Source organism: Tenrec ecaudatus, chromosome 9 (genome assembly GCF_050624435.1).
Source record: "Tenrec ecaudatus isolate mTenEca1 chromosome 9, mTenEca1.hap1, whole genome shotgun sequence".
NCBI classification, from domain to species: Eukaryota; Metazoa; Chordata; class Mammalia; order Afrosoricida; family Tenrecidae; genus Tenrec; species Tenrec ecaudatus.
Genome location: NC_134538.1, coordinates 57,212,244 through 57,239,000, shown reverse-complemented (window position 1 = coordinate 57,239,000; position 26,757 = coordinate 57,212,244). Strand labels below are relative to the sequence as shown.

At 40.9% G+C, this 26,757-nt stretch overlaps 1 protein-coding gene across 1 annotated transcript in view; it reads right to left on the bottom strand.

Annotated features, from left to right (window-relative positions):
* Positions 1-9,465: 9,465 nt before the first annotated feature.
* The window catches only part of SPMIP7 (sperm microtubule inner protein 7), a 99,956-nt gene continuing 82,664 nt past the window's right edge, over positions 9,466-26,757 (bottom strand). The window contains exons 8-9 of the mRNA XM_075557315.1: positions 15,062-15,169; positions 9,466-9,589 (exon numbers count right to left, since the gene is read on the bottom strand). Of these exons, the coding sequence (XP_075413430.1) occupies positions 9,466-9,589; positions 15,062-15,169 (232 nt within the window). The remainder of the gene's footprint in view (positions 9,590-15,061; positions 15,170-26,757) is intronic.

Sequence of the window (26,757 nt, the reverse complement as noted above, 5' to 3'; positions counted from 1 at the left end):
TGTCAGTTTGTTGTACTGTGATTCTGGTAGCTTGTCAACAGCGGTTCAAATGCCGGTGAGGGCTTCAGTAGAGTTTGTACACTAAGATAGACAAAGGAGTAGTGCTGGTGATTCATTTCAGGAAACCAGGGTGGTGATCACCTTATGGGTAGCTTGGGAACACAGTGACCTGCTAGAGTGCACGAAGACGAGCTCCTCGCAGTGAAAGACACTTCAGGCACGACAGGGAAAGAGCTCCCTCCTCAAAGGAGACTTGATTAATTATGTGAACCAAGTAAACTTTTTGGAGGCTCAGTCTGAGGAAAAAACCTGCAAATAGCCAACAGAAACTGGAATATGGAACATATGAAGCTAGAATGAAGAAAACTGGAAATTGTCAAAAATTAAATTAAATTATTGAGAATTGTTATCTTAGGCATTAGTGAGCTGAAATGGGATGTTACTGCCAATTTTGAAATGAACAATTATATGATTTACTATGCTATTAATTATAAAATAAAGGGAAACTGTCATATTTACCATCAAAAAGATCATCTTGAACTATAACTTGGTCACTGATAAAGTAATACTGTTATTCAAAGTTATGCACCAACCATTATTATCAAAGATGATCAAATTGAGAATTTGATCAATTTCTGCAGTCTGAGATTGATTTTAAAATACAATCAAGATGTGATAATTACTGGTGAGTGGAATACAAAATTTGAAAACAAAGAACGATCACTACTTGGAAAATCAGGTCATGACAATAGAAATTATGCTAGAGATCACAGGATAATAATTTGCAAGACCAACAACATATTGGAAATACCTTTTCAGCAATATAAATAACTAATATACATGAATCTAACTGGATGGAATATGGAATCAAACCTATTACATTTGTGTAACAGATGATCAATGTCATCAATCAGAATAAAACCAGGAACTGACTTCAGAATAGACAATCAAATTTAAGCTGAATTTGAAAAATATTAAAACAGGTTTATGATGGCTAAACTTCAACCTTGAGTATATTCAACTTGAATGTGGAGGAGATGACCACAAGAATATATTTAAGACATTAAACAGTAATAACCAAAGGTCAGGTGAGTGGTCTGATGACACAAAGGCATGAGACATGAATAAAACAAAAGGCTATTAAAAAGACATGGAAAGAAAGACCGAAATAGAAGAGACTCTGAAAACTGCTTGTCAGCGTAGACTACCTAGGGCAATGGAAGAAATGACAAAGTAAAAACAGAACAGAAAATTCAAACGGAAGCATGAGAAGACAAAGTAAAATACTATGTTAAAATGTGCAAAGAACTAAAGTTAGAAATCCGAAAGAGAAGAAGAGGCTCGCCATAACTCAAGGTGGAAGTATTAAAGGAAACAATTCTAGCCTCAGGGGTGCTATCAACGGGATCTGTAGGCAAAACAGTGAACAATATAGAAAGGCAATAGAAACAGTTTCACTGTAAAAAACCAAGTAGTCAACATTCAATCATTTCAGGACCAAGAGCTGATGGTATTGAATGAAAAGGTTTAAGATTAACTGAAGGCATTAGAAAAAAATAGAATACCAATGAAATGTTTCAACAAATGGAGGTGCTAACTTGTCTATTTCAAAAGTTTTGGAAATTAGCTACCTGACCAATTGACTGGAAGAAATTCATATTTATGCACATTTGAAGGGAAAGTTACACAGATTAACATGGAAATTGTTAAACAATATCGTCAATATCACATGCAAGTAAAATTTTCTGAAGATAATTTTAAAATGGTCACAGAAATATATTGACAGAACTTCCAGAAATTTAAAATTTAAGTCACAGTCTGAAAACTGAAGGAGAAATACCATGCCTGATGGATTTTAGCTTACAGCAGAGAGTACTAATAAAAGCGTCTACCTGTACTGCATTAGCATGCAAAACAGCACCCAACTGTGTGCATCATATTAAATTATGGAGAATATTTTAAAAAATGAAAATTCCACATCACTTAATTGTGCTCATGCAGAACCTATACATAGACCAACAGACGGTTGTTTGTAAAGAACAATGGGAGAGTGCGTGATCTAAAATAAGGAAATGTGTGTATCAAGGCTGTATCCTTTCACCCTAAGTATTCAATCTGTATGCTGAGCAAATAATCTGAGAAAAATGGGCAATAAGAATGCAACATTGAGTTTGGAGGAAGACTTCTGGTATGCACATGACACAGCCTTGCTTGTTAAATACAAAGAGAACTTGAAGAATTTACTCGTAAAGATTAAAAAACTACCTCCTTTAATATGGATTACACCTCAAATAAGGAAAACACAAATGGAGAGGAGATTGAAGTTGTCCAGTATTTCATTTGACTCTGATCACCAGTCAGTGCCCATGGAAACAGTGGCTAGGAAATCAATAGGTGAGTGCACTGGGAAATCTGCTGCAAAGGATTGCCTTAAATTGTTATAAAGCAAATATATTATTTTGAAGACTAGGTTGTACTTGACCCAAGTTATGATAGTTTCAATCATCTCACACATGCAAAAGCTGGGCAATAAATAAGACTGATTGAAACAGAAGTAATATATTTTGATCATGGCAAAGAAGACTGAATGTACCCTGAACTGACAGAAAAAGGAACATTTTGTCTTGGAGAAAGTACAGTCAGAGTGCTTAGAAGCAAGGATGGCAGGACTTCGTCTCATGTACTTTGGACATGTTACAGGAAGGGCCCGTCAGTCCCTAGAGAACAACATGCTTGGTAAAGTAGAGGACCATCGAATAGAAGACCCACAAAGAGATAGATCGACCCTGTGACAGCACAGTGATGAAAATTTAGCAACATTATGAACGTGCAGGACTGGGCAGTGTTTTGTTTAGTTGTGCATAGCATCACTATGAATCAGAAGCAACTCATTGGCACCTAACAAAAAGAATCTCTTTTCAGAGATAGATTCATTTATGAAAAATTAAATATTATGAGGGGACTTCAAACATTTGTGGAAATATCCCATTGTCTTTTAATTCCTGTTTTCCTCCAAACACTTTTTGAGTTTTTTAAAGTACATCTTTATAGTTATTTCTCTTATCCTACTGAGGCTTAGACATTTATTTGCTCATTAGTCACTTATAGTTCTCTTATTTTCAATTTATTTGTTAATATCCTATTCTTTTTTCCGGTTGGAGTTCATACTTTAAAATGGATTCTATTTATTATTATAGTACAATCTATTTCTTGCATATCTTTCTACTGGGTTATTCAGAACTTTGTTCATATATTATGATTATTAATTTTAAAATTTTATTTTATAGTACTTATTTTATGACTGGAAGTTAATACATATATCATATAATTCCATAGTTCAGTCACATCAAGCAGTATTAAACAATTTCTACCACAATCAGTTTAATTACATGTTATTTATTTAAATCATTTTATTAGGGGCTCATACAACTCATCACAATCCATACATACATCAATTGTGTAAAACACATTTGTGCATTCATTGCCCATATCATTCTCAAAACATTTGCTCTCCACTTAAGCCCCTGGCATCAGCTCCTCATTTTCCAATCCCTCCCCGCTCCCCCTCCCTCATGAACCCTTGATAATTTATAAATTATGATTTTGTCATATCTTGCACTGTCCGATATCTCCCTTCACCCACTTTTGTGTTGTCCATCCCCCAGGGAGGAAGTTATATGTAGATCCTTGTAATTGTTTACCCCTTTCCAACCCACCCTGTGTCCATCCTCCCGGTATTGCCACTCTCACCATTGGTCCTGAAGGGATCATCCGCCCTGGATTCCCTGTGCTTCCAGTTGCCATCTGTACCAGTGTACATCCTCTGGTATAGCCAGATTTGTAAGGTAGAACTGGGATCCTGATAGTGGGGATGGGTGGGGGTGGAAGAAGCATTTAGGAACTAGAGGAAAGTTGTATTTTTCATTGTGGCCAAATTGCATCCTGACTGGCTCATCTCCTTCCCGCAACCCTTCTGTAAGGGGATGTCCAATTGCCTATAGATGGGCTTTGATTCTCCACTCTGCACTCCCCCTCATTCACAATGATGATGCCTGATACCTGTGATTACACAGGCTGCTGTGCTTCTTCCATGTGGGCTTTGTTGCTTCTGAGCTAGATGGGTGCTTGTTTACCTTCACGCATTTAAGACCCCAGACACTATATCTTTTGATATCCAGGCACCATCAGCTTTCTTCATCATCTTTCCGTATTCACCCGCTTTGTCTTCAGCGGCTGTTTCAGGAAGGTGAGAATCATAGAATGCCAATTTAATAGAAAAAAGTATTCTTGCATTGAGGGAGTACTTGAGTGGAGGCCCAATGTCCATCTGCTACCTTAGTACTAAACCTATAAATATATGCACATAGATGTATTTCCCCATCCTCATGTATAAATATATTTACATATATACATGCCTTTATTTAGACCTCTATAAAAGTCCTTTGCCTCCTAGCTCTTTCCTCTGTTTCCTTTGATTTTCCTGTTGTCTCACTATCATGCTCAGTCTTCATGTGGGTTTTAGTAATTCCTCTTGGTTATATTACCCTTGATCATGCCCTACCAGAGCCCTACACCCTCCTCACCACCGATTTGGGTCACTTGTTCCCTTGTCCCTGGGTTTGTTAACACCACTTCCTTTCTCCCCACCTCCCCCTTTCCCATGTCCCCCGGAACTGTCGGTACTGTAGTATTCTCCTCCGGATTGCTCATCCAGCCTACCTTATTTAGACAGACCTGCAGAGATAATAACATGCACAAAAACAAGACAGAACAAAATCAAGCAACAACACCAACAAACCAATGACAAAAAAACAAAAGGAAACAAAACAAGAAAGAAAAGCTTACAGTTAGTTCAAGGACTATTTGTTGACCTTTAGGAGTGTTTTCCAGTTGAGTCTGTTGAGGTGCCAAGCGCTGGCCCTAAAGCCTATTTTTGGTATCCCTGGGACTTCATTGTTCTGTTCCCCTTTGATGTTCTATTGTATACCCTTAGTGTTTTGCTTCAGTGTGGCCGGATCAGATTGGGTGGAATTCCCACACTGTTTCTCCAGTGTTGTTCCCTGTAGGGCTACGGGTCAGTGAGGGAATCACAAATTATTTAAATTAAAATTTATTTTTCACTTATTAATTTTGCCTACAATGGCCATTTAGAACAGTGGTTCTCAACATTCCTAATGTTGCGACCCTTTAATACAGTTTCTCAGGCTGTGGTGACGCCCCCAACCATAAAATTATTTTTGTTGCTACTTTATAACTGTAATTTTGCTGCTGTTATGAATTGGGCAACTACTGTGAAAGAGTTGTTCGACTCCCAAAGGGGTCATAACCCACAGGTTGAGAACTGCTGATTTGTAAGTTTTTTTTCTCTCACACAGCCAACATTTTAAAGGATTCCTCTAAATCATCACATAATCTGTATGTTAGACTGGGTTGACTAGAGAAACAAATCCAGGTACATTTATATATGTGTAAGATAGTTTTATATCAAAGAGCAATTGTACATTGAGAAAACATCCCAGTCCAGTCAAGTCTATAAGTCCAATATTAGTCCATAAGACTGATACTAGTCCTCAAATCCTTTTTCAGACTTACAAAGTGGCATGCAATAATGTAAAATGCAGGAAGATCACAGGCTGGTGTTTGAAAAGTCTTATGGATCCAGTGGTGGTTGAAGCATCTCTGCACTGTTGCAGGTCTCCACGTGACTCATCCAGCTCTCCAAGTGCGGTCCTTCAACAGGAAGGTGAAACAGCGAGAGAGATGCTCTCACAGATCTCAGCAAGTCTCCATGTGGCTTGTCACCAGGAGATGGAGAGAGAAAGGAAGTTCTCAGAATCCACATGAGAAGGCCACACCCACAAGGAGGCATCATCAGGCTTTGACCTCATTGACAGGCTAGACGCCATCCCTACACTTGTTTACCAAGTTGCCATGAAATTATGTAACTATCACATCTGTATAACGTAGAATAAGCAAAGAAACAAACAATGCAGTTAATTTGATCTGATAGGACAGAGTGTAACTCCCATAAGGCTTCCAACACTGTACATCTGTACAGAAGACCAACGCATTTTTTTTCCCTGATGAGCAGTTGATGTATTTGAATATCTAACTTTTGGTTAGTAGCCAAGAGCTTACTCATTGTCCACCAAGACTCTTTTGGTGATCTTATTTTTTTAATCGTTTTATTAGGGGCTCATACAACTCTTATCACAATCCATACATACATCAATTGTGTAAAGCACATCTGTACATTCATTGCCCTCATCATTCCCAAAACATTTGCTCTCCACTTCAGCCCCTGGCCTCAGCTCCTCATCTTTCCCCTCCCTCCCTGTTTCCCCTCCCTCATGAACCCTTGATAATTTATAAATTATTATTTTGTCTTATCTTTCCCTGTCCGACGTCTCCCTTCACCCACTTTTCTGTTGTCTGTCCCCCAGGGAGGAGGTCACATGTAGATCCTTGTAATCAGTTCCCCCTTTCCATCTCACCCTCCCTCTACGCTCCCAGTATTGCCACTCACACCACTGGTCCTGAAGGGATCATCTGCCCTAGATTCCTTGTTTCCAGTTCCTATCTGTACTGGTGTCCATCCTCTGGTCTAGCCAGGCTTTCCAGGTAGAATTGGGATCATGATAGTAGGGAGGGGGAGCATTTAGGAACTAGAGGAAAGTTGCATTTTTCATTGTTGCTACATCGCACCCTGTCTGGCTTGTCTCCTCCCTGAGACCCCTCTAAAAGGGGATCTCCAGTGGCCTAAAAATTGGCTTTGGGTCTCTACTGTGCATGCCCCTCCCCACTCACTATGGTAAGATTTTTTTGTTCTGATGATACCTGATACCTTCAACACCTTGTGATCGCACAGGCTGATGTGCTTTTTTCATGTGGGCTTTGTTAATTCTGAGCTAGATGTTCACTTGTTTACTTTCAAGCCTTTAAGACCCCAGATGTTATATCTTTTGATAGCTGGCACCATCAGCTTTCTTCGCCACATTAGCAAATGCACTCATTTGTCTTTAGTGATTGAATCACGGAGGTGAGCACACAATGATAAGATTTTTTATTCTTTGATGCCTGATAACTGATCCCTTTGGCACCTCGTGATCTTGATCTTCTTAAAGCCTTTAAACTATCTATTTGTATCTGTTTTCAAAACACAATTTACTTTTTTTTGTGATCCAAGTGGGTTTTAAAAAAAACATTTTATTAGGGGCTCATACAACTCTTATCACAGTCCATACATATACATACATCAATTGTATAAAGCACATCTGTACATTCTTTGCCCTAATCATTTTCTTTTTTTTCTCCTCTTTTCTTTTTTTACTTTTTATTAGGGACTCATACAACTCTTATCACAATCCATACATACACATACATCAATTGTATAAAGCACATCCATACATTCCCTGCCCCAATCATTCTCAAAGCATTTGCTCTCACTTAAGCCCTTTGCATCAGGTCCTCTTTTTTTCCCCTCCCTCCCCGCTCCCCGCTCCCTCATGTGCCCTTGGTAATTTATACATTGTTATCTTGACATATCTTGCCCTATCTTGCCCAATTTACTTTTTTTAAAGAGTGAAATCAGGATCTACCTTTTTTCCTTATTTCCAAATGGTTGTTTCCTTATCATCTATTGCAGAACATGAAGGAGGGCTGAGTCTGAAAGGCAGCACCAACTAACAGCGTGGCCTGCCACAGGTGTTCAACAAAGGATGCAGTCTCAGAGAACTAAATGACTTTACCTTTAGGACAGGGTCTATATTTTCCATCATGTTTTGGTAAAAGTCTTCCAGAGACTTTTAGGTTTTTATTTTTGGTTGTATTTTTATAGAATTTCTCTTTGTGAGTATAGTTAGACAAGATCAGACTCAGAGGAAGTCGTCCTTTGTCGTGAAGGTCAGGTAGGTGCTCGGGAGGATGGCTGCTTGTCTTCCTGTTTGTCACAGCCCAGGGCAGGTCCAAGTAGAAGCACACAAAGATGTTCTTGAAATTCAGTTTCAAAATTTAACTCTTGTTGAAGGAAGCAATACAGGATTTCAAATCCCAAAGAGTTCTTTTTTCTTTTATTGTGAGGTAATACATCAGATTAGGCTGTCAAGTTGGCTCCAACTCCTTTAGATATCTTGTGTGTGTGTCAAAGTAGTGCCGTGCTTCATTGAGTTTTAATGGTTGACTTTTCAGAAATAGATGACCAGGTCTTTCTTTAAAAGTGTCTCTAGGTAGATTTGAACCTCCAACATTTTGGCTATCAGGCCAGTGTGCTAATTGTTCAGATCACCCAGCGACTTCTGTGAATTAAGTGGGGACAAATATCTCATAATATTGTGGTTTGAAACTCTGTGGGAATACTATCTAATTTTGAATTGTAAAGAGAAGAAGGCATAGAGAAATGCTGCCAAATGATCTAGAATCATGGGGAGCTTTATTTGATTTCTATTTGTTTTGTTTATTTTTCACTCTCCTCCCTTTGCAATAATGAGTTGAGCAAAGTACTAGCTCAAAATTCAGAGAACCTTTGCTCTATTGTTAACTCTAGTACTTATTAGTTCTGTGACCCTCAGAAAACACTTCACCTTTTCTAGTCTCAGTTCACCTATTCATAAATAGCAAAATATTTGTAAAATGCCCGCTACAAGAATTAATAGGGTTGCAGAAATAAATGAGTGAAGATTGATGAAAGTGCTCTGTAAACTCCAACAGGCGCTACAAATGCATGCATGCAGCTATAAATATTCTTTATGTGCATACTTATTGATGTGTATACAAATATTGATATATTTAGGGAGGCAGCAGGGACTTCCCCTAAAGTTGGTGCTTTTTGGTATTGACCAAATTATGCTATCCTTCAACTTTAATGTGACCAGAGGTAGGAATTTCTACTGTGTCAGGAATTCATAAAACAAAGGAATAATGTTCTCCCTGAAAAAAATACTAGTTAGGGCAATGAGCATTTTCTCCACTCAGCATCTTCAGTATCAAGCCCTATGTGATGTTTGTTCTCTTGGAGAAACAGAAGGCAACTCTCAGAGAGGCCTATCATTTTCTCTCTCAGTCATGCTGTTTCCCTTTAAGAAGCTATGGGTTTTAACTAGATAATCTCTGTAGTGCCCTCCATTTTTACCATCCCATGATCTGTGCCCAACTGCTATTGTTCCTACAATGATTTGGTGAGGACACGAAACCCCTATACATTCCAACCCTGCACAAACATTTTCTAAAATAAAACCCCTGTAGCTGATGGCTTCGGCAAGCCTCAGCTGCCACCAGGGAATGCTGGTATTCTAAACATAGCCAGAAATGACCCAGGGTCAGATATGAGAGCTCTGCCGGAGGCACGAAGAGTACTGGCTGCGGCTGCATCCACATCAGAACACTGGGGTCAGGCCATCTACTTTTTATTTCCCACCATGCTGTAGGCAAAACTTCCAATACTGACGTGTCTCAGCAGGCTGGCCTCGTTTAGTAGTCTATAGATTCCTTTACCTTCCTATTGAAGGGGTTGTAGGGTTTCACAGTTGTGACCATTCGAGACAGAGGTCCCTGGTGACGGAAGCCATCCACTTTCATGTCTTTCCAAAAGATGCTACAAGGAGTAGAGGGAAAAAATGAAACAAAAAATTACTCTCAAATTAAATATAAAAGCACATAACAACTAGGTGAATCTTGCTATTGATGGTAAACATAAACAAGAGAGAGAAAACACAGCAGAGGGGAAGGCTGGGAATCACTATCCTTGTGTGGACTTCCTGGTCTTATTAACACAGTTGCATTAATTGAAAATCTATTACGATGCCTACCGTTATATTTGGTGCTAAAATATAAAAAATGCAGCTCAAAGAAAGCAAGTCTATGAGGAGGCAGACATATAATCCAACATTTCCCACGTCAAGTCGCTGAAATGGGTGGATCCAGGGCACCAAGGAAGCACGGAGGAGATATTCACCTCCCTACTGGGGCAGGACATCAATCAGTCACGTGGGACTGAGGCAAGTTCTGGAAATAGAGGGGTGGCATAGGCAGGGGGGGCGGGTTGAAAGAGAACACGGAGTATTTAGGGAAAGGCCGTGAGAGCGGAGTCAGGGCAGGCAGACTGAGACCTTCCAGAGGGGGAGCTGTAAGGTGGTCAATTGGTGTGAGTACACACTATAGGGCAACAAGTGTTAGCACATTGCATAGCTAACGGAAAGGGTGAAGGTTTGAGGCCTAGAGCTCATAGGAAGAGAAGTCTGGTGATCTTCTTTGGAAAGGTCAGCCATGATGCCCCTATGGCGGCTAGTTACATTCTGCACAAGGGATTGCATGAGCTGGAGGGGACTCGGCCGGTTTGCACAGGTGGATGTAAGCGACATGCAGCGTTTAACCCTGTTATGCATACGGTTGCAGGGAGGCGGAACTCACTTGACAGCAACATGTAAACTGCTCTCACAGGGTTTTTAACATCTCACTCATCTATCAAGTTATTTTACTCATCCACTAAATGGGAGTAAGTGTGTTCTACTCAATTTGCTGTGAGGATTAAAAAAGAGAAACTATGACAACGTCGAACACTATGAAAATGATGGCGCCTTCCCTTTGCTGCAAAATCCCCCGGTTCCTCACACCTGTTTGCTACTGGCGGGTTCAGCTCTGAGCTGCATTATATCAACTACTGTGAGGCATCGCACAAGCCGCCTAACGCAATAAGCTCTCAGCATATTCACCAAAAATGGAAAGCACCTGTGTTCACAAGGGGCAGCAAGTTATGAAGCTCATATATGAAACAATGTATATACAGCAACTGAATCTAAAGTTGCTTTGTTTTTACATTGTGATTATTGTAATCACTCTTCTCTTTTTTATGACACAGTACAGTTTCACTAACCTGAAAGCTGAAGTAGAAAAGATTACATTCTAGAGTGAGGAGATGTGCACAAAACACAGCTTTGATGGAAAGGGGAGTTGAAAGAAATTCACTGATAGCATGTTTCTTCGTGAATCTGGAGCCACACACCCTTCCTTATCCATTTCCTGTACTTCTCTAATCTCTTCACCTTAAACCTTCTCCTATAATATTTTCCTACAACATTTCTCTGTGCCTGATCCTAACCTCTGCTCAAAGTGTCTAATATTGGCATCTGTGGATTCCAGTTTTTTGGCTGGCATTGTAGGTGTAAGCAACTGAACTCTGAGTAAGTCATCTCTGCAGCCTGACTAACCAGAAGACTCCGCTGTGAATGCGGCATCTGTACCATGAGAGATCGTGGCCTTTTCTTTCCTGTGGTTTGGCAAGTGGGAGCATGCTCCCTGACTGGTGGTGGCAGAATTCATATTGCAAAACGAGAGGAGAGAGTGGGCAGAGAGGAAGTGGAGGCAGTGAGTGAAAGGAGAGCGGTTGGCTGCTTTTTAAAGAAGTTCAGAAGTGAAAGGAAGAAAGGAGCGCAGCGGGGCGGTAATCAGCGGGGAGCACACTTATTATGTACAGTTGGGAGATATGAGGGTTTCCTAAGCAGTGGACCAAGCATTCATAGCAAGCAGGGATTGGTAGGATAAAGAAGGAGCAGATTTGCCTTCTTTAAAGAGACTCATCTTTCTGGTAGAAAGAGACACAGATTGGTGATAGTAGTGGATATTCTGCTGTGAGGAAGAGAGTGAGACCTTCTGTTGAGAGTGGCCTGGGAAAAGAGATCTGAAGTTTGCATAGTATCGAAAGCTCTGTAAGGCAGCCACTGTGATGAACGCGATGGGGTCTTAAAGGAACTGAGTGAATTGCCAACAAGCAGTGAGGCACAGTTGAGGTTGATATTTAGGCATTTCCAGGGGATGCCTGAGCCCAGATGGCTTTTTACAGAGAAAATAACAGGAAAAGGTGCATCATATCACATACAGACCATCAGGAGGAAGTTAGTTCATGTAGTTATCATGCTACTCATCAGAGAGATACTTAGGCTCTTACTTTCACTGGAAATTGTTCTAGTGAAAAAAAGAGTTAGTATAGTACCACAAAAATTCAGAGATGAGACCTGATGATGAAGCAAATGGAAGCCTGAAAGATGCAAATGTTCTCTAAATATAGGATCCAGGGGAACAGACTACACAGGGTTTCCTGTTAAGAGGGCCCAGCCACAGGAAGGTAGGGATTTCAGTTTTTAAATTTGACCTCCACTCTCTTTAGCCTCTCTCTTTTCACCTTAGACTATCTAGACTTTGGTGTCTAGAGCTGTGGTCAGAGGAGATTTGGAACCCTTACTAGCAATAGTTCTCCCTCAGTGATGGATAAAATACTGGGGCTGCTGTAGGCTGGGTCTCTCTGGGACCTCATGTGCACATTGTGAAGAATCTCAAAGCATCCACCTCCGAGGTCATTAATCCTGGCCCCGCTCCAGGAAGTTGGGTGACAGATATATGCACACAGGATGTGAAATGAATGTGCAGGCCACCTGGGACTCTGGAATAATGAGTTTCTTGCTGAAAGTTACAAGTTCTTTTCTCTAGTAGTAGCATTTGTGGACAATTTCACCATTAGAAATAACTACCATATATACTCAAATATAAGCTGACTCGAGTATAAGCCGAGGTACCTAATTATTACCTGGGAAACCAGAAAAACTCATTGACTCGAGTATAGGCCTAGGGTGGGAAATGCAGGATGTGAATTAACACAGAGACCAGAGGGGAGAGACGGAGTGCAGCCACAGACACATCCTTACCAGTTCAGCTGCCAGCGCAAGTGAATCACTGAGGGTGCTTCTGCGAATTGGAGCCGTCCACATCATAGGACGGCTCTGATTGGTTAGATATGAGTAAACAAAAATTCAAAGCCCTGCAGTGTCAGTGGGGCTTTGAATGAACAGCGGAGGAATGGCAATCACCCGTGAGATGTTACACCTCACTGGGGGACCACTGACCCCTGTATAAAATGAACCCATTTTTCAGCACATTTTTTATGCTGAAAAACTCGGTTTATACACAAGTATATACGGTATGTCCTGAAAGATTTTTACCATTCGGAGGGTAGTTGGAGTATGATTGTAGAGAGACATGATAAACCACAAAATCTTGAGGATAGAATCTGTGTTACTTATGGGGAGAAGATGGATTGTGAAGCAAAAAGGTCAGGAATGAGAGGTGTTTGGAATGTTCCCTGATGCGGCAACTTCGAATTGAATCCCCCATATATTATGAACTATCTAGATAGAGAATTTTAATCTTATTTTTTTCTGGAGGATAGTAAATCTAACTATAAGTATAGATATATTGATGCATTTAATTTTTAGCATTCTTTGTCCTTCCAATGAAATAAAATGTTAATATCTGTCTGCATTTCTGCCAGTCCTGCATTGGAAATGGATTGATGATATTTCTCTTTAGAGAAACATAATTTAGTGCAAAATATTAGCCTAGAAAATCAAGGACCCCTTTTAAAATTGTTCATGGTGATTGGTCTAATGACTCTAGTCAATTATAAAACCAAATTTTAGGTACAACCACGAAGCCCTGGTCTTCACATATCATTTCCTGAGTTAGTCTGGCATTCCCCTTCGTCTGAGTGGGGCATTCAGGGAATGCGCAGGCATATAGGATCCTCTGTGAACAGTGATAAAAAACAGGAAGACACTCAATGAAGTGGATTGACCAGTGGCTTCAATAAAGGGCTCAAATGAACAGTTTTGAGTGTGACAATCTGTTATAACGGGGTTGCTATGAGTTGGAACTGATTCAATAGCACCTAACAACAACAATATCACAGTGTCTAACAAAAAGCTAGTAGTGATTCTGAAGAGCTGCCAGCCTATGATTCCATATGACATAATGAGTTCATCTACTGCTGAGGGCTCCCTGAGGCATGGCAACACAAGCCTGCATGCAGCTGGCCCTTAGGTACCTTTGAAAGGACTCCCAGAGTCAATCCATGAATCACTCCCCCTGTGAGGTCCTGTTCAGAGGCCCTCTGCAGATCATATTTCCACTGTAACTTGTGTGTGCCTTAATTTCCTTATCTGTAAAATGTAGATATTAACAGTATCTCTTTCTCAGGCTACTGGGACAATTAAAGGAAGCACTACATACAAAGTACTAAGCAGAGTGCCTGGTTATAGGAAACAGTCAGTCTATGGAAGTAACGATGATGCTACTTGTCACCTGTACTATACTCACTGTCACTGAGTCAGTTCAGATTTGTACCAACCCTATGAGACAAAGCCTGTATCCTCTGTGCTTCCAACAGTGACTGGGCCAGACAGGATGCTCAATAAATGTCTTATACATGAATGAACACATGGTCTATCAAAACAATATGATCTACAAGAAAAAGCATCCTTTGGGAGGGAGAACTACTTCCCCTCCCTGGCCCCTCCCTACCCCCACAATACACACACAAATTTCATCCTTGTAGACAGTTTGTTTATTTGGAATAAGACCACAGCTAGACCTGCTTGACTGAATTTATATATTTTTTAAAACTGTCGATTATTTATAAGGTCAAGACTTTGACCAAATATTTTCAAATTTGATTTTTTCCCCTCACTATCAGCTTCAAATAGAGGAAACTTCATCAGGCTCCCATTTAATCTATATTTTCAAATTTAAAATACTTCTCTTAAACATATGTGACATTCAATAGAAGTTTGTCTTTTAGAAAAGGTAAGATGATTATCTCTAAGTTGTAACTGTGTCTTTCATGTAAAAAAAAGTCTCCTGCATCCAACTAACATACATCTTTTGATGATAATGCCAAATGATAGCCGTTTGCAAACCTATGAATCCAAAGGCAAAGAAGATCTTCATCTATGATGCTGTCAATATCTGAATGTTTTTTTCTGCAAGATCAGTGTTAACATTAATTTACAATTTACTTCACTTCAGTTTAATGGGAGGCTAGTAAAGACCTACTAAAATTATTCTGTGTAGGAAAAGTTATTCTGTGTAGGAAAAGGTATTCTGTGTTTCTTTTGGACTAAATACTCCATTTGAAAATAATTTAAATTTATTTCTAGTATTTAATTGTAATTTAATAGAATAATAATAATTAGGACACCTCTCTAATGTGGCTGAGAAAACTGAGTAATAGGATACATACCGATGCACTTCTGAGTCTGGTGATGGGGTTGCTGGTGATATATTAGAATTTGCTGGGTGGGTGCTTGTGAAATGAACCTGGCCAGTATATCCTGGAATGTTGGCAGAGCTAAAACAAAGAGTTAAAGGGGATTAAAGAAATTAAAATGATGACTTGTGAAATAACCATGGTAACCAGCACCCAAAGACAAAAATCATAAAGGGGGATGACTGTGGGTGTTTTAATGGTGGTCCAAACAAGAGATAGTACAGGCATGGGCCATCCTGATGCAGAGGTACAAAGATTGGAACTCTACTGCCAATTGAAAAACCTTATTTAACGTCCACGATTCTTTATTATTTTAAGTTTGCATGCATCTGATATTAGGATTCACTGTGGAGGTGTCTTTCATAATGAAGAAAGGATTGGCTCTTTGCCAAACCTGAGACCTTTAACCCACATCTAACATTTGAGAATGCCTCTTTCCACATCCCTTGACATGTATACGCTTGCATTTGCCGCCGAGTTATTTTTTATAAAATGTGTTTGTGTCACCATCAACATGCCACATTATTGATTTCAGGTAATTTCCTAAAATTGCATATTGAAAACACATTTAAGGAAGGATAGTAATTCAACAAGCCTTTTCTTGAAAGAAGTATGGCCAGAGTTCCCTTAGAGGCAATGATTGTGAGACTTCGCCTTAATACTTTGGACATGTTGTCAGGAGAGACCAGTTCCTGGAAAAAGACATCATGCTTGGTAAAGCAGAGGGGCAGAGAAGAGGAGGAAGGCCCTGAACAGGTTGGTTGACACAGTGGCTGCAACAGTGGGCTCAACCATAAGAACGATTAGATTGTCCAAAGTATGTAAGTCATCCTTGCCTCTAAGGGTTTCATCTCATCCAAGAATGATTTTTTATTATTTTGGCAGTCCAAAGTACTTGCACTAATTTTTGGCCAGCACAATTCAAATGCATAATTTTTCTTTGGTCTTCTTTATTCAATGTCCAACGTTCACATGCATATGAGACAATTGAAAATACCATGGCTTGGGTCAATCACACCTAATCATCAAAATAACATTCTTGCTTTTCAACACTTTAAAGAGGTCTTGTGCAGCAAATTTACCCAATGCGGTGCACCATTTGATCTCATGACTGTTGCTTCCACGAACCTTGTTCGGGCCGCAAGCAAGACAAAATCCTTGATAACGTCAATCTTTTCTCCATTTCTATTGATGTTACCTGTTGGCCAGTTGTGAGGATTTTTTTTGTTTTCTTTACATTGAGTTGTAATCCATACTGTAGGCTGCAATCTTTGTTCTTCATCAGCAAGTGCTTCAAGTTGTCCTCACTTTCGTCAATCAAGGTTGTGTCATTTGCATACTGTAGATTGTTAATAAGCTTTCCTCTGATACTGATGCCACATTTTTATTCAAATAACCCAGTTTCTCTGATTATTTGCTCACCACACAGATTGAATAAGTAGTGTGAGAAGAGGCAACACTGACACATACCTCTCCTGATTTTAAAGCATGTAGTATGCCCTTCCTCTGTGTTCACTACCCCCTGTTGGTCTCACCATAGGTTCCTAAAAGCACAGAGTTCTGGGATTTCCATTCTTCTCAAGGCTATTCATAGCTTGTTAAGGTCCACAAAGTCAATGCCTTAGCATAATCAATAAAATATAAGTAAACATCTTTCAGTCCATAAAATTTTCCTGGCTAAATCCTCAGAAGTGTACAGTCCATTCCTTCTTCATAATCTGTTCTTGATCTGAAAGAGCCACTGAAACCTGTGCATTTTGGGTGACCCTGCTGGCATTTGATGAGCTTCCGACCCTGAGCTTCCAGCATCACAGCAACATACAAGCCACCACATAACAACAAACTGACATATAAATGATGGGACAAATCATAAGGCTCAGTTAAATACCACATATTTTTAAATTGAACCTAGCTTTTAATATTGATTCAAGGCTATGGACTTAGCTTTTTGAGCTCAGTTTCAGTTTTCAACTTCTACTCAGCTTTGTGCTTCCCATATACAACACAATTCTTTGATAGCAGGACAACCTTTTGAGGGACTTTTACTTTAAATCGATATATAGACATAAGGCAATGAGACAGCAACTGGATTAACAGATTATTAGGGTCATGACAAGGGAAGTTGGATGGAAATGAGGAGCTAACAACAGTGAGAAGAAGAATAAATGTCCTAAAATTGATTGTGGTGATGATAACACAATTCTTTTTAATATGACTGAACTATTGAAATGTATGATATGTGATATGATATGACACTAAAACAATTTTAAAGGGAATATATATATAATATATATTATATATAAACTCCTTTCTTACACAAGCCAAGAAAAACTTTCCCAAGAACCATTTATTTTAGGAGTAATCTTCAAATATCGAATCACCTGACAAAGCATACAGAAGAACATACAGGTAGTGAAATAGGTATGTTTTTAAGAATGAGACCTCTGAATTCAGATCCCCAAGTGTTAAAGGCAGAAGTAGGTAAAGCATGATGGTGGTGCGGGAGGAAGGTGAAAAGAAATGGAGGAATGATCTAGGAGGCAAAGGTATGGATAGAGGTATAAGCATAGGGGTGTACATATGTAAATACATTAATTCATAAAAATAGAGGGGGTCTTCCGCCAAGATGGCAACAGAGTAACACATAACAGAGGAACTAAACAGAATTCAGCCCTGGAGAGTTGCTTAGAGGGAGGTTCAGCGCTGCTGGAATGCAGGAGGAGCATCATGGAGATAGGTAGGCAGACCCATGGGTTTTGAGGGGCTGGGATTTTGGCTTACCTCAGTGGAGGCCAGCTGGGGCTTGACCTTGGCCCCACCACTGTCTATGCCAGAGCTGGGACCATTTGGCGCCTGTAGGGCAGCTTGGTCTCAACACAGCCATAGTTTGCCACCATCAACCTCGGGGCAGAGACTGGACCCTTGCAGCTCCTCTCTGACGCCCCCTTGTTCTTGGAGGGCTGTGCAGAGGCCTTTTCTCAACACAACCACAGCTTGCCACTACCAGCCTCAGAGCAGGGACTAAACCCTTGCAGGTCCACTGGTGGGGATCTCAAGTCAGCTACATTGTTGCTTTGTTTCCATCTCTTCATTATGTACCCCTCTCCCCCGTCCACTCCCCACCTGCCCCCCTCCACAGGCTCAGCAGGCTTGCTTTTTAACTTTTTTTCTCCTCTTTGTCTCTTTCTTGGTCTCTCACACTCTACTGCTAACCTCCAGACCACTCCCCTTAGCCTAGGGAATTTACGCCTGCACCACACCCAGCTAGGTGAGTTCTGCCCTGTGTAGCTAGCCCGAGGCAGGAAAAGCCCTGCTGACCTCCACCTGGGGATACTCTGCTCAACTTCTTATGGGGAATTCCTGCCTATGTGTCTGGGGGCATAAGGCAGCTCGACCAACACTCTGCAATGTTCCAAGCTGCTGCAGGAACCTCTGCCCAACCTCCACAACACTAAAGAAGGCAACACACAGGCCTTCTGGGTCACTCCCCTGAGAGGGAAACCACAGGAGGATAAAGTGGTACGTTAATTCCATAGTGAAATAAGCTATAGGCAGTTTGAAGAAGCATTCCTACAAGTCTCCCAGAGAGAGCCAGTGCTCTTTGACTCCCTGGAAAATGGCACCTGGCTCCGCTAAAACAAGCAACGCAAACAGCCATCAGCCCCAACGACTTCACTGAATAAACGGAAGAAACAAAAGGCAATGGCAGAAGATGTCCGGAACATCATGACATGCATAGAAGAAGCAGACATTGAGCTGCCACAGAAGGAAATATTCGGTATGCTACTTGGAGTCATACAGGATATGAGGGAAACAATACAGAAAAAGGATGAAATGATAGAAGAGGTAAAAACAACAAACCAAAGGTAAATACAGGAGCTTAGGGAGCTCCAGTAGCAGATTCACGGAACTCAAGAATCGACTGGAGGAATCAGAGAACCGCATCAGTTACTTGGAGGTCAGCTAAGCAGACTTTAACAAACACAAACAAAAATCTAATAAGATCATCAGAGAAGCTGAAGAAAATCTAAGAGCTATGTCTGATGCTATGAAGCAGAACAACATTAGAATTATTGGCTTATTGGAAGAAGACACAACAAAGAAGTCATCTGCAACAATAGTGAGAGAATTCTTGGAGGAAAACTTCCCCAGCTAAATGAATGAAAACCAGGCAACCATTTAGGAGGCTAAAAGAGCACCAGTTAGACTAAATCCCAAGAAGTCACTAAGGCACATAATAAATTATCCAACTTTGAGGAAAAGGAAAAAATCATGAGAGCAGTTAAGGAAAAACAAGCAATCACATATAACGGTTCCCAAATAAGAATATGCTCAGACCTATCAGCAGAAACTATGAAGAAGAGGAGAGAGTGGAGTAACATATTCCAAAAATTGAAGGAAAATAATGCAAACCCAAGAATACTCTACCCAGCCAAATTAGTGATCAAGATAGCTGGAGAAGTGAGTCTTCCCAGACAAGGAAAAACTCAAAGAATACATTAGAAGAAACCTAGCCCTACAAAAGATCCCTGCCGACCCAGTATGGGCAGAAGAACAAGACTCACCAAGCATATAATAAGAGACCACTACATAGAACAACCTCTCCAAAAGGGCAAAAAAGAGAAATCAGACTGCAAGATGGCATTGACTTAACGATGGAAAGACTTCAAAGGCTGCTGAGGTAAGCTTTACAAAAAAAAAAGGCAAAAGGGGCATAGGGAAAAAGCTATTGTGTACAAATATTCCTGGGGTGAGGACCAAGTAATATGGCAGGGACAAGACCAAATACAGGGATACACATGGTAGACAACTAAAAAGGAGGTGGGGAAAGGAAAAAAAATAATAAAAAAGAAAAGGGTAGTGTGGGCACAGGGCAGTAATCCACCCAAGGGGAGGGTATTGTTTGTGTCTTCACAGGGAAAGAGGGACCAGACTTCAACCTGGTGCTCCAAGATACAAATGCAACATTCCTGTGTGGGGCAGGGAACCAGTGGGGATGTCTGGGGGGATGGCCCCAACACCAACTACAAAGTGGACACCTTCCCCTCCCCTCAGAAGAATTTATTTCAAAGGACGGCACTGAATCTACAGCTCCAGAAAAGGGACATATCTGATCGGAGCACATGGGAGCAGATGAGGGGGGCGAGGAGAGAGTGGAACACATCGAGGCCTACCAGGCCAGGAGGTTGATGTTCCCAATTAGAAGAGCCAGTCAACAGAGGACCTCATGGCTGGGCCCACTATGAGACATGACGCCCCTCATTGACCCATAGCCCTACAAGAGACAACACCAGAGACACGGTGTGGGAATTGCACCCGATCAGATGCTGCCACAACGAGGCAAAACATTGAGGGGGTGCAACAGAACTGCAGGGAATGGAGCAGCGAGGTCCCCAGGGAATGCTGAAGGCGTACTTTGGGTCCAGGGCATGTTGCCCCAACAGACTGGACTGGAAAACACTCCTAAAGGCCAACAAACCATCCTTGAACTAACTATAAGCTTTTCTTTCTTGTTGTGTGTTTTTTGTCATTGTTTTGTTGTATTTTGTTGCTTGGTTGTGGTCTGTCTTGTTTTTGTGCACGTTATTATCTCTGCAGGTCTGTCTAAATAAGATAGGATGGATGAACAATTGGCGGAGAAAGCAATGGTACCAATGGTTCTGTGAGGACATGGGAGAGGGGGAGGTGGGGGGAAAGGTAGTGGTGTTAATAAACCCAGGGACAAGGGAACAACAGTGATCCAAATCGATGGTGAGGAGCGTGTGGGAGGCCTGGTTGGGTATGATCAAAGGTAATGTAACTAAGAGGAATCGCTGAAATGCTTGTGGGGACTAAGCATGTTAGTGGGACAGGAGGGAAGTCAAAGGAAATAGAGAAAAAAACTGGGAGGCAAAGGGAATTTATAGAGATCTAGATAAGGACATGTACATACGCAAATATATTTATACATGAGGATTGGGAAATACATCTATGTGCACATATTTATAGGTTTAGTCTTAAGGTAGCATAAGGGCATTGGGCCTCCACTCAAGTACTCCTTCAATGCAAGAATACTTTCTTCTATTAAATTGGCATTCTATGATGCTCACCTTCCCGACATAACCACTGAAGACAAAGAGGGTGAACAACCAAATGTGGTGAAGAAAGCTGATGGTGCTGGGCTATCAAAAGATATAGCGTCTGGGGTCTTAATGGCTTGAAGGTAAATAAGCGGCCATCTGGCTCAGAAGCAATAAAACCCACATGGTAAAAGCACACCATCCTGTGTGACTATGAGGTACTGAAGGGATCAGGTATCAGGCATCATCAGAACAAAAAATCTTACCATAGTGAATGAGCGGGGGAGTGTGGAGTGGAGACCCAGAGCCCATTTGTAGGCCACTGAACATCCCCTTACAGAAGGGTCTTGGGGAGGAGAAGAGCCTGTGAGGGCGCGATGTAGCAATGATGAAAAATACAACTTTCCTCTAGTTCCTAAATGCTTCTCCCCTCCCCCCTGTCCCCTGTCATGATCTGAATCCTACCTTGCAAGTCTGACTAGACCAGAGGATGTACACTGACTGGTACAGATGGGAACTGGAAACACAGGGAATCCAGGGCTGATGATCCCCACAGGACCAGTGGTGTGAGTGGCGATATTGGGAGGGTATAGGTATGGAGGAGTTGGAAAGGGGGAACCGTTTTCAAGGATCTACATGTGACCTCCTCCCTGAGGGACAGACAATAGAAAAGTGGGTGAAGGGAGACATGGGACAGAGCAATATGTGACAAAATAATAATTTATAAATTATCAAGGGTTCATGAGGGAGGGAGGAGGTGGGAGAGAGGGGGAAAATGAGGACCTGATGCCAGGGACTTGGGTGGAGACCAAATGTTTTGAGAAAGATGAGGGCAATGAGTGTACAACTGTGCTTTACATAATTGATGTATATATGGATTGTGATAGGAGTTGTATAAGCCCCTTATAAAATGATTTAAATAAAAAGAAAAAAAACAGAGGTATTGGCCTAGGTACATATATTAAAGGGCAATACACTGAGGTAGTAGATGGACTTTGGACCCCTACCCATACCCTCCCTCAATGCAAGAACACTTTCTTCTAACTGTCGTTCTGTAATTCTCACCCTCCTGGCACAATCGATGAAAAAAAATGGGTGCATAGGCAAATGTGGTGAATAAAGCAGATGGTGCCCAGCTATCAAAAGATATAGCATCTGGAGTATTAAAGGCTAGAAATTAAACAAGCGGCCATCTAGCAGAGAAGCAACAAGCTCATATAGAAGAAGCACACCAGCCCGTGTGATCATAAGATATTGTTGGGACCGGGTAACAGGCATCAGAAGACCCCAAACAAACAAACAAATGAACAAAACCAGTATTAGAACGAGGGGGGTTGGAACAGAGACCCCAAACCCATCTGTGAACAATAGGACATCCCCTCACAGAAGGGTGACAAGGAAGGGGTGAGTCAACCAGGGCGCAATATAGCACTGATGAAACACACAATATTCCTCTGGTTCCTTGAGTTTTCCTCACTCCCTGCTATCATGACCCCAGTACTGCCTTTCACTGTGGGCTAGACTGAAGCATGTGCACAGGAACAGATAGGAGATAAGAGTTCATGACACACAGAATCCAGATACAGGAATGGGAGTAGTGATACCAGAAGGGTAGGGGTAAGGTGAGAAGAGGGGAGGAAGGGGGAAACAGTTCACAATGATCTACACATAACCACACCACCCTCCTTCCATGGAGATGAACAACAGAAACTGTGGGGGAAGGGAGATAGCGCTCAGCGTAAGATATGAAAATAATAATAATTTATCAAGGGGTCACGAGGGTGAGGGGAGAAGGAAGGGGGAAAAAGGAGCTGATAGTAAGGGCCCAATAGAAAGTAAATTTCTAGAAAATAATGATGGTAACATATGTACAAATATGCCAGATACAACTGATGTATAGATTGCTATAAGAGTTCCCAACAATTATTTTTAATTCAAAAAATAAAAAAGTCCTCATCTACATTTCTGGTAATTAATATAATAAACTAGGTAGATGATCTCATGAGGGGATATGCACTGCCAGTAAAAGGAGATCACTGGTTATGAAACTGAAGACAGAGGAGATAAAGCCCTTAAAATACATTTACAGATTTTGATATTGAGTCCCAGGTCTGCTGCGGTGGCTTCTATCACCCCCATGTGAGGAGAGCAAAGAGAAGCAAGAATCAATTCAAAATTGAGAAGTCTTCACATTTTTTTTGCCACTCCTTCTTGTCTTTGAATACCCTCATTGTAACCCTATCTAAGCAGGCCTGGATTTGGCTCATTTATGAGTAAATTTTAATAGCTTATCACCTTCTTAGTTTTATAATTAACGTCTACAGTACATTCTATGAAATAAGACATAAGAGATTTGGATGTTGTGCAAATAGTGGACTATGTGAAGGGGCTTCATAAAGTTTGTGGAAAAATAGAATTGAGAGATATTGGAATATTTCTATGACATTTTTGAACCCCCCTCCAAGTATAGAATAGAGTATGTGTGTTTGTGTACGTTCAATTTACATGAGTACCCAAAGAAAATCCCTATTTTTTCAAAGCTATGTATTTAAATTGTTTTACAAAACAACCTTATCCCCTTCAAAGTAATCTCTATTACAGTTAATACACTTGTCAAACCTGTGACTCCATTCTTGGAAACATTTTTCAAAGTCATCTGTTTGGATGACTAGCAACACCTCCCTCATTTTTTCCTTCACCTTTTCTATGTCATCAAATTTCCATCCTTTCATTCTTCCTCTTCATTTGCAGAAACAAAAAGAAGTTGCACACAGCAAGGTCAGGTGAGTAAGGCACATGGAGCAAGAGAGGCATGCTTTTTTTTCTCTCCCAAAACTGGCGCACTGGGGTGGCTGCGTGAGCAGGTGCATTGTCATGGTGGCAGTAACCTGTTTGCCACAAATCAGCCCTTTTTTGTTGTACACCCTGTTACACAATCTTTTCAGGAACTCTAAAGAGAAACTGATTAAGAGTTGTTTGACCTGGTGGAACAAATTCCAAATGCACTATAAGTCAACACTTTTGTCCATTTAGGAAGTTGATGGACATTCAGAATGAGGTTTGTCATCAATCAACATTTCACCTTTTTTGAAACAAGAAAACCACTTGTACACTTCAATTTTTCCCATAGTGCTGCCCTTGTAAGCTGTGTTCAATATCACAACAGTGTCTGCAGCATTTTTTTTAGGAGGAAACAAATTTCACAGCTGCACGCTGTTCTCTTAAATCAGTCATCACAAAAACAAGGTTTGAGGAAAACTGCTTTAACAAAAATATCCACTGTGACCAGAGAGAACCTTTCCAGGTGATTCACTGAGTGCACGAATGCAGAGGGAATTGCTGGATGCTTGGGCAGGGGTGGGGGATGGGACACATACATACTACAAAAGCTCCGCTCAGCCCAGCACAATTCCATTTTCTTTTTCTTGGGAGTGGGGGCACCCCATAGTGACCTCCTGCAAGCTGCCCAGGCTCTTAGCAGCTTGAGTGCACAGTTTGCAACTTCCACCTGCAATTAGCTGCCTCTGAGCAAGAAGGCACTTTCTGAGCAGTGCTTAGGGAACCAGGTCAGCATCAGAAATCCCAAGAGACAGTGTCTGCCTGCAGGGACCTAACCATGAGGCAGATGGGCACAACTGGACTGGTCACTGCCCCTGCTTACACACTGGAAGCCATGCCATTACTGGAAGTCCGCAGCCACGCCAAGGACAGGGAGGTGAATAATGGCTGTTATATACCACAAGCTCAACACCTGCAGATCTCCTGGATCCTTCTAACCAAGCCACTCTTCAGGACTTCATGGACGTATATTAGATGGGATGTTACCCAGATGAAAGTTATACTGCACCTACCTGTAATTTATTTTGCTCAGTAAACATAATAAAATATGTTGCTACTCTCTCAGGTTGATTTCAAGTCAGTTCATATATATCAGATTATAACTGCCTCCATGGGATTTTTTAGGCTACAATCTTTAGGAATCTGAATCACTAACTTTTGGTTAGCAGCCAATTGCTTAGTTTTTGTGCTACCAGAGCTCATATTTATTTTTTGTATGATAAATACATTCAGTGCTTTTAGAAAACAAAGAAGTATAGTATAATAGTTTCCTAAAGACTATCTAAAATTTTAAAGTTAAAATCTAAATGAAAAAGAAAGAACATGCAGGAAGACCATGTTTTATGTAGAATGTGTGTATATAAAAATGTCGACCGCTTTATAATTTTTCTGTACAATTAAAACAAACAAACAAACAAACAGAATAGCAACCATGGAGTATTCTACATGTGACACCAGGTGGGTCAGGGTAGAACTGTGCTTCACATGGGTGTTCAATGGCTTTTTGGAATTCCATGGAGTTTGGAATGAGATTGCCAGGACTTTCTTCCAAAGTACTTCTGGGTGAGCTGCCAAGAGCACCACTCTGTACTACAAACATGACTAACACTGGGCACTATGTTCCAGAAACCCTTCTTAATATCTTACAGGAATCAATATATTTTCACAAAAATCATGTATGATAGTGCCTGCATCTCTGTGTTATAATTGAGGGACCTGAGAAAGAGAAAATAACATTTCCAGAGATAACCAAGCTCTTAAGTAGTAGAAATGGATTCAAATCCAGTCTGACTGTTGGGTCGACAGTCTGCTGCTTTTGCAAAGAACCAGAAATTTTAGGTTTCAGAGACAAAGATATCAAGTTGCATTGGAAATCCCCCTGCTGCTCACACATACACAGCCTTCAGCCTCACCAGAAGCTTCTTGGATTTGTCTGTTGTGAATACAAGTTCAGGTCAATTCCACAATCTGACTTTTTAAATCAGAGCTACTCACTCTTCTCTTGAGTCTCAGGGGCACGCTAAGTACTCGGCAGGTGGAGCGGACCAGCTCCTCCACGGGAGAAGGACGGGGTTTATGCTTCTGCAAAGATGCAGCCTTGGAAGCCCGATGGGGCAGTTCTACTCTGGGCAACTTGACTGCTCAGCAAAAGGCATGCTGTTTTGTTTTATTCTTGAAAGGTGCTCTATTTCAGATCTAGTTCTAGGCAGAAATCAAGTAGACCTGACTTTCTACAGCTTTTAAAGACTGTCTAAATTGAAAACAAAAGCATCTCTAAAGGTTGAATCAAGCCAAATGGGGCAAACACCATTCATTTAAACTGAGAGACAAAGCCAGTAAGATGGCTATAGGCAGAAAAGGTACATCTTAACCAGGTTGTTGGAGGGAGTGTTGACCTTAGAGAGGTAAAGTGCCTACTTTTAATGTAGGTTCATTAAAGAATGCCACAAGTAGGGGTGGTGTGCAAAACAAACGGACAAATGAGGGACAAAAGCAGAAGGAGAAATAAGAGACTGAAAGGGTTAGGGCCTAACTTCAGGGATAGGCAGCGCTCAAGAACAGAGGGAGACGGAAGAAGCTCCAGAGAACTCAGGATGGCTACTTGGAAGCTTTAAACTTGATTGTTTCTATGCTTAATGAAAAAGATAAACAAGGCAAGAATTATTTTATAATGACTTTTTAGTCTTTGGACCGCGTTTCTCTGAAGTAATGCCAGGTTGTGGCACAAAACTGTGCTCAGAAAAAAATTTTTAATGTTTATTTTGGGAACAT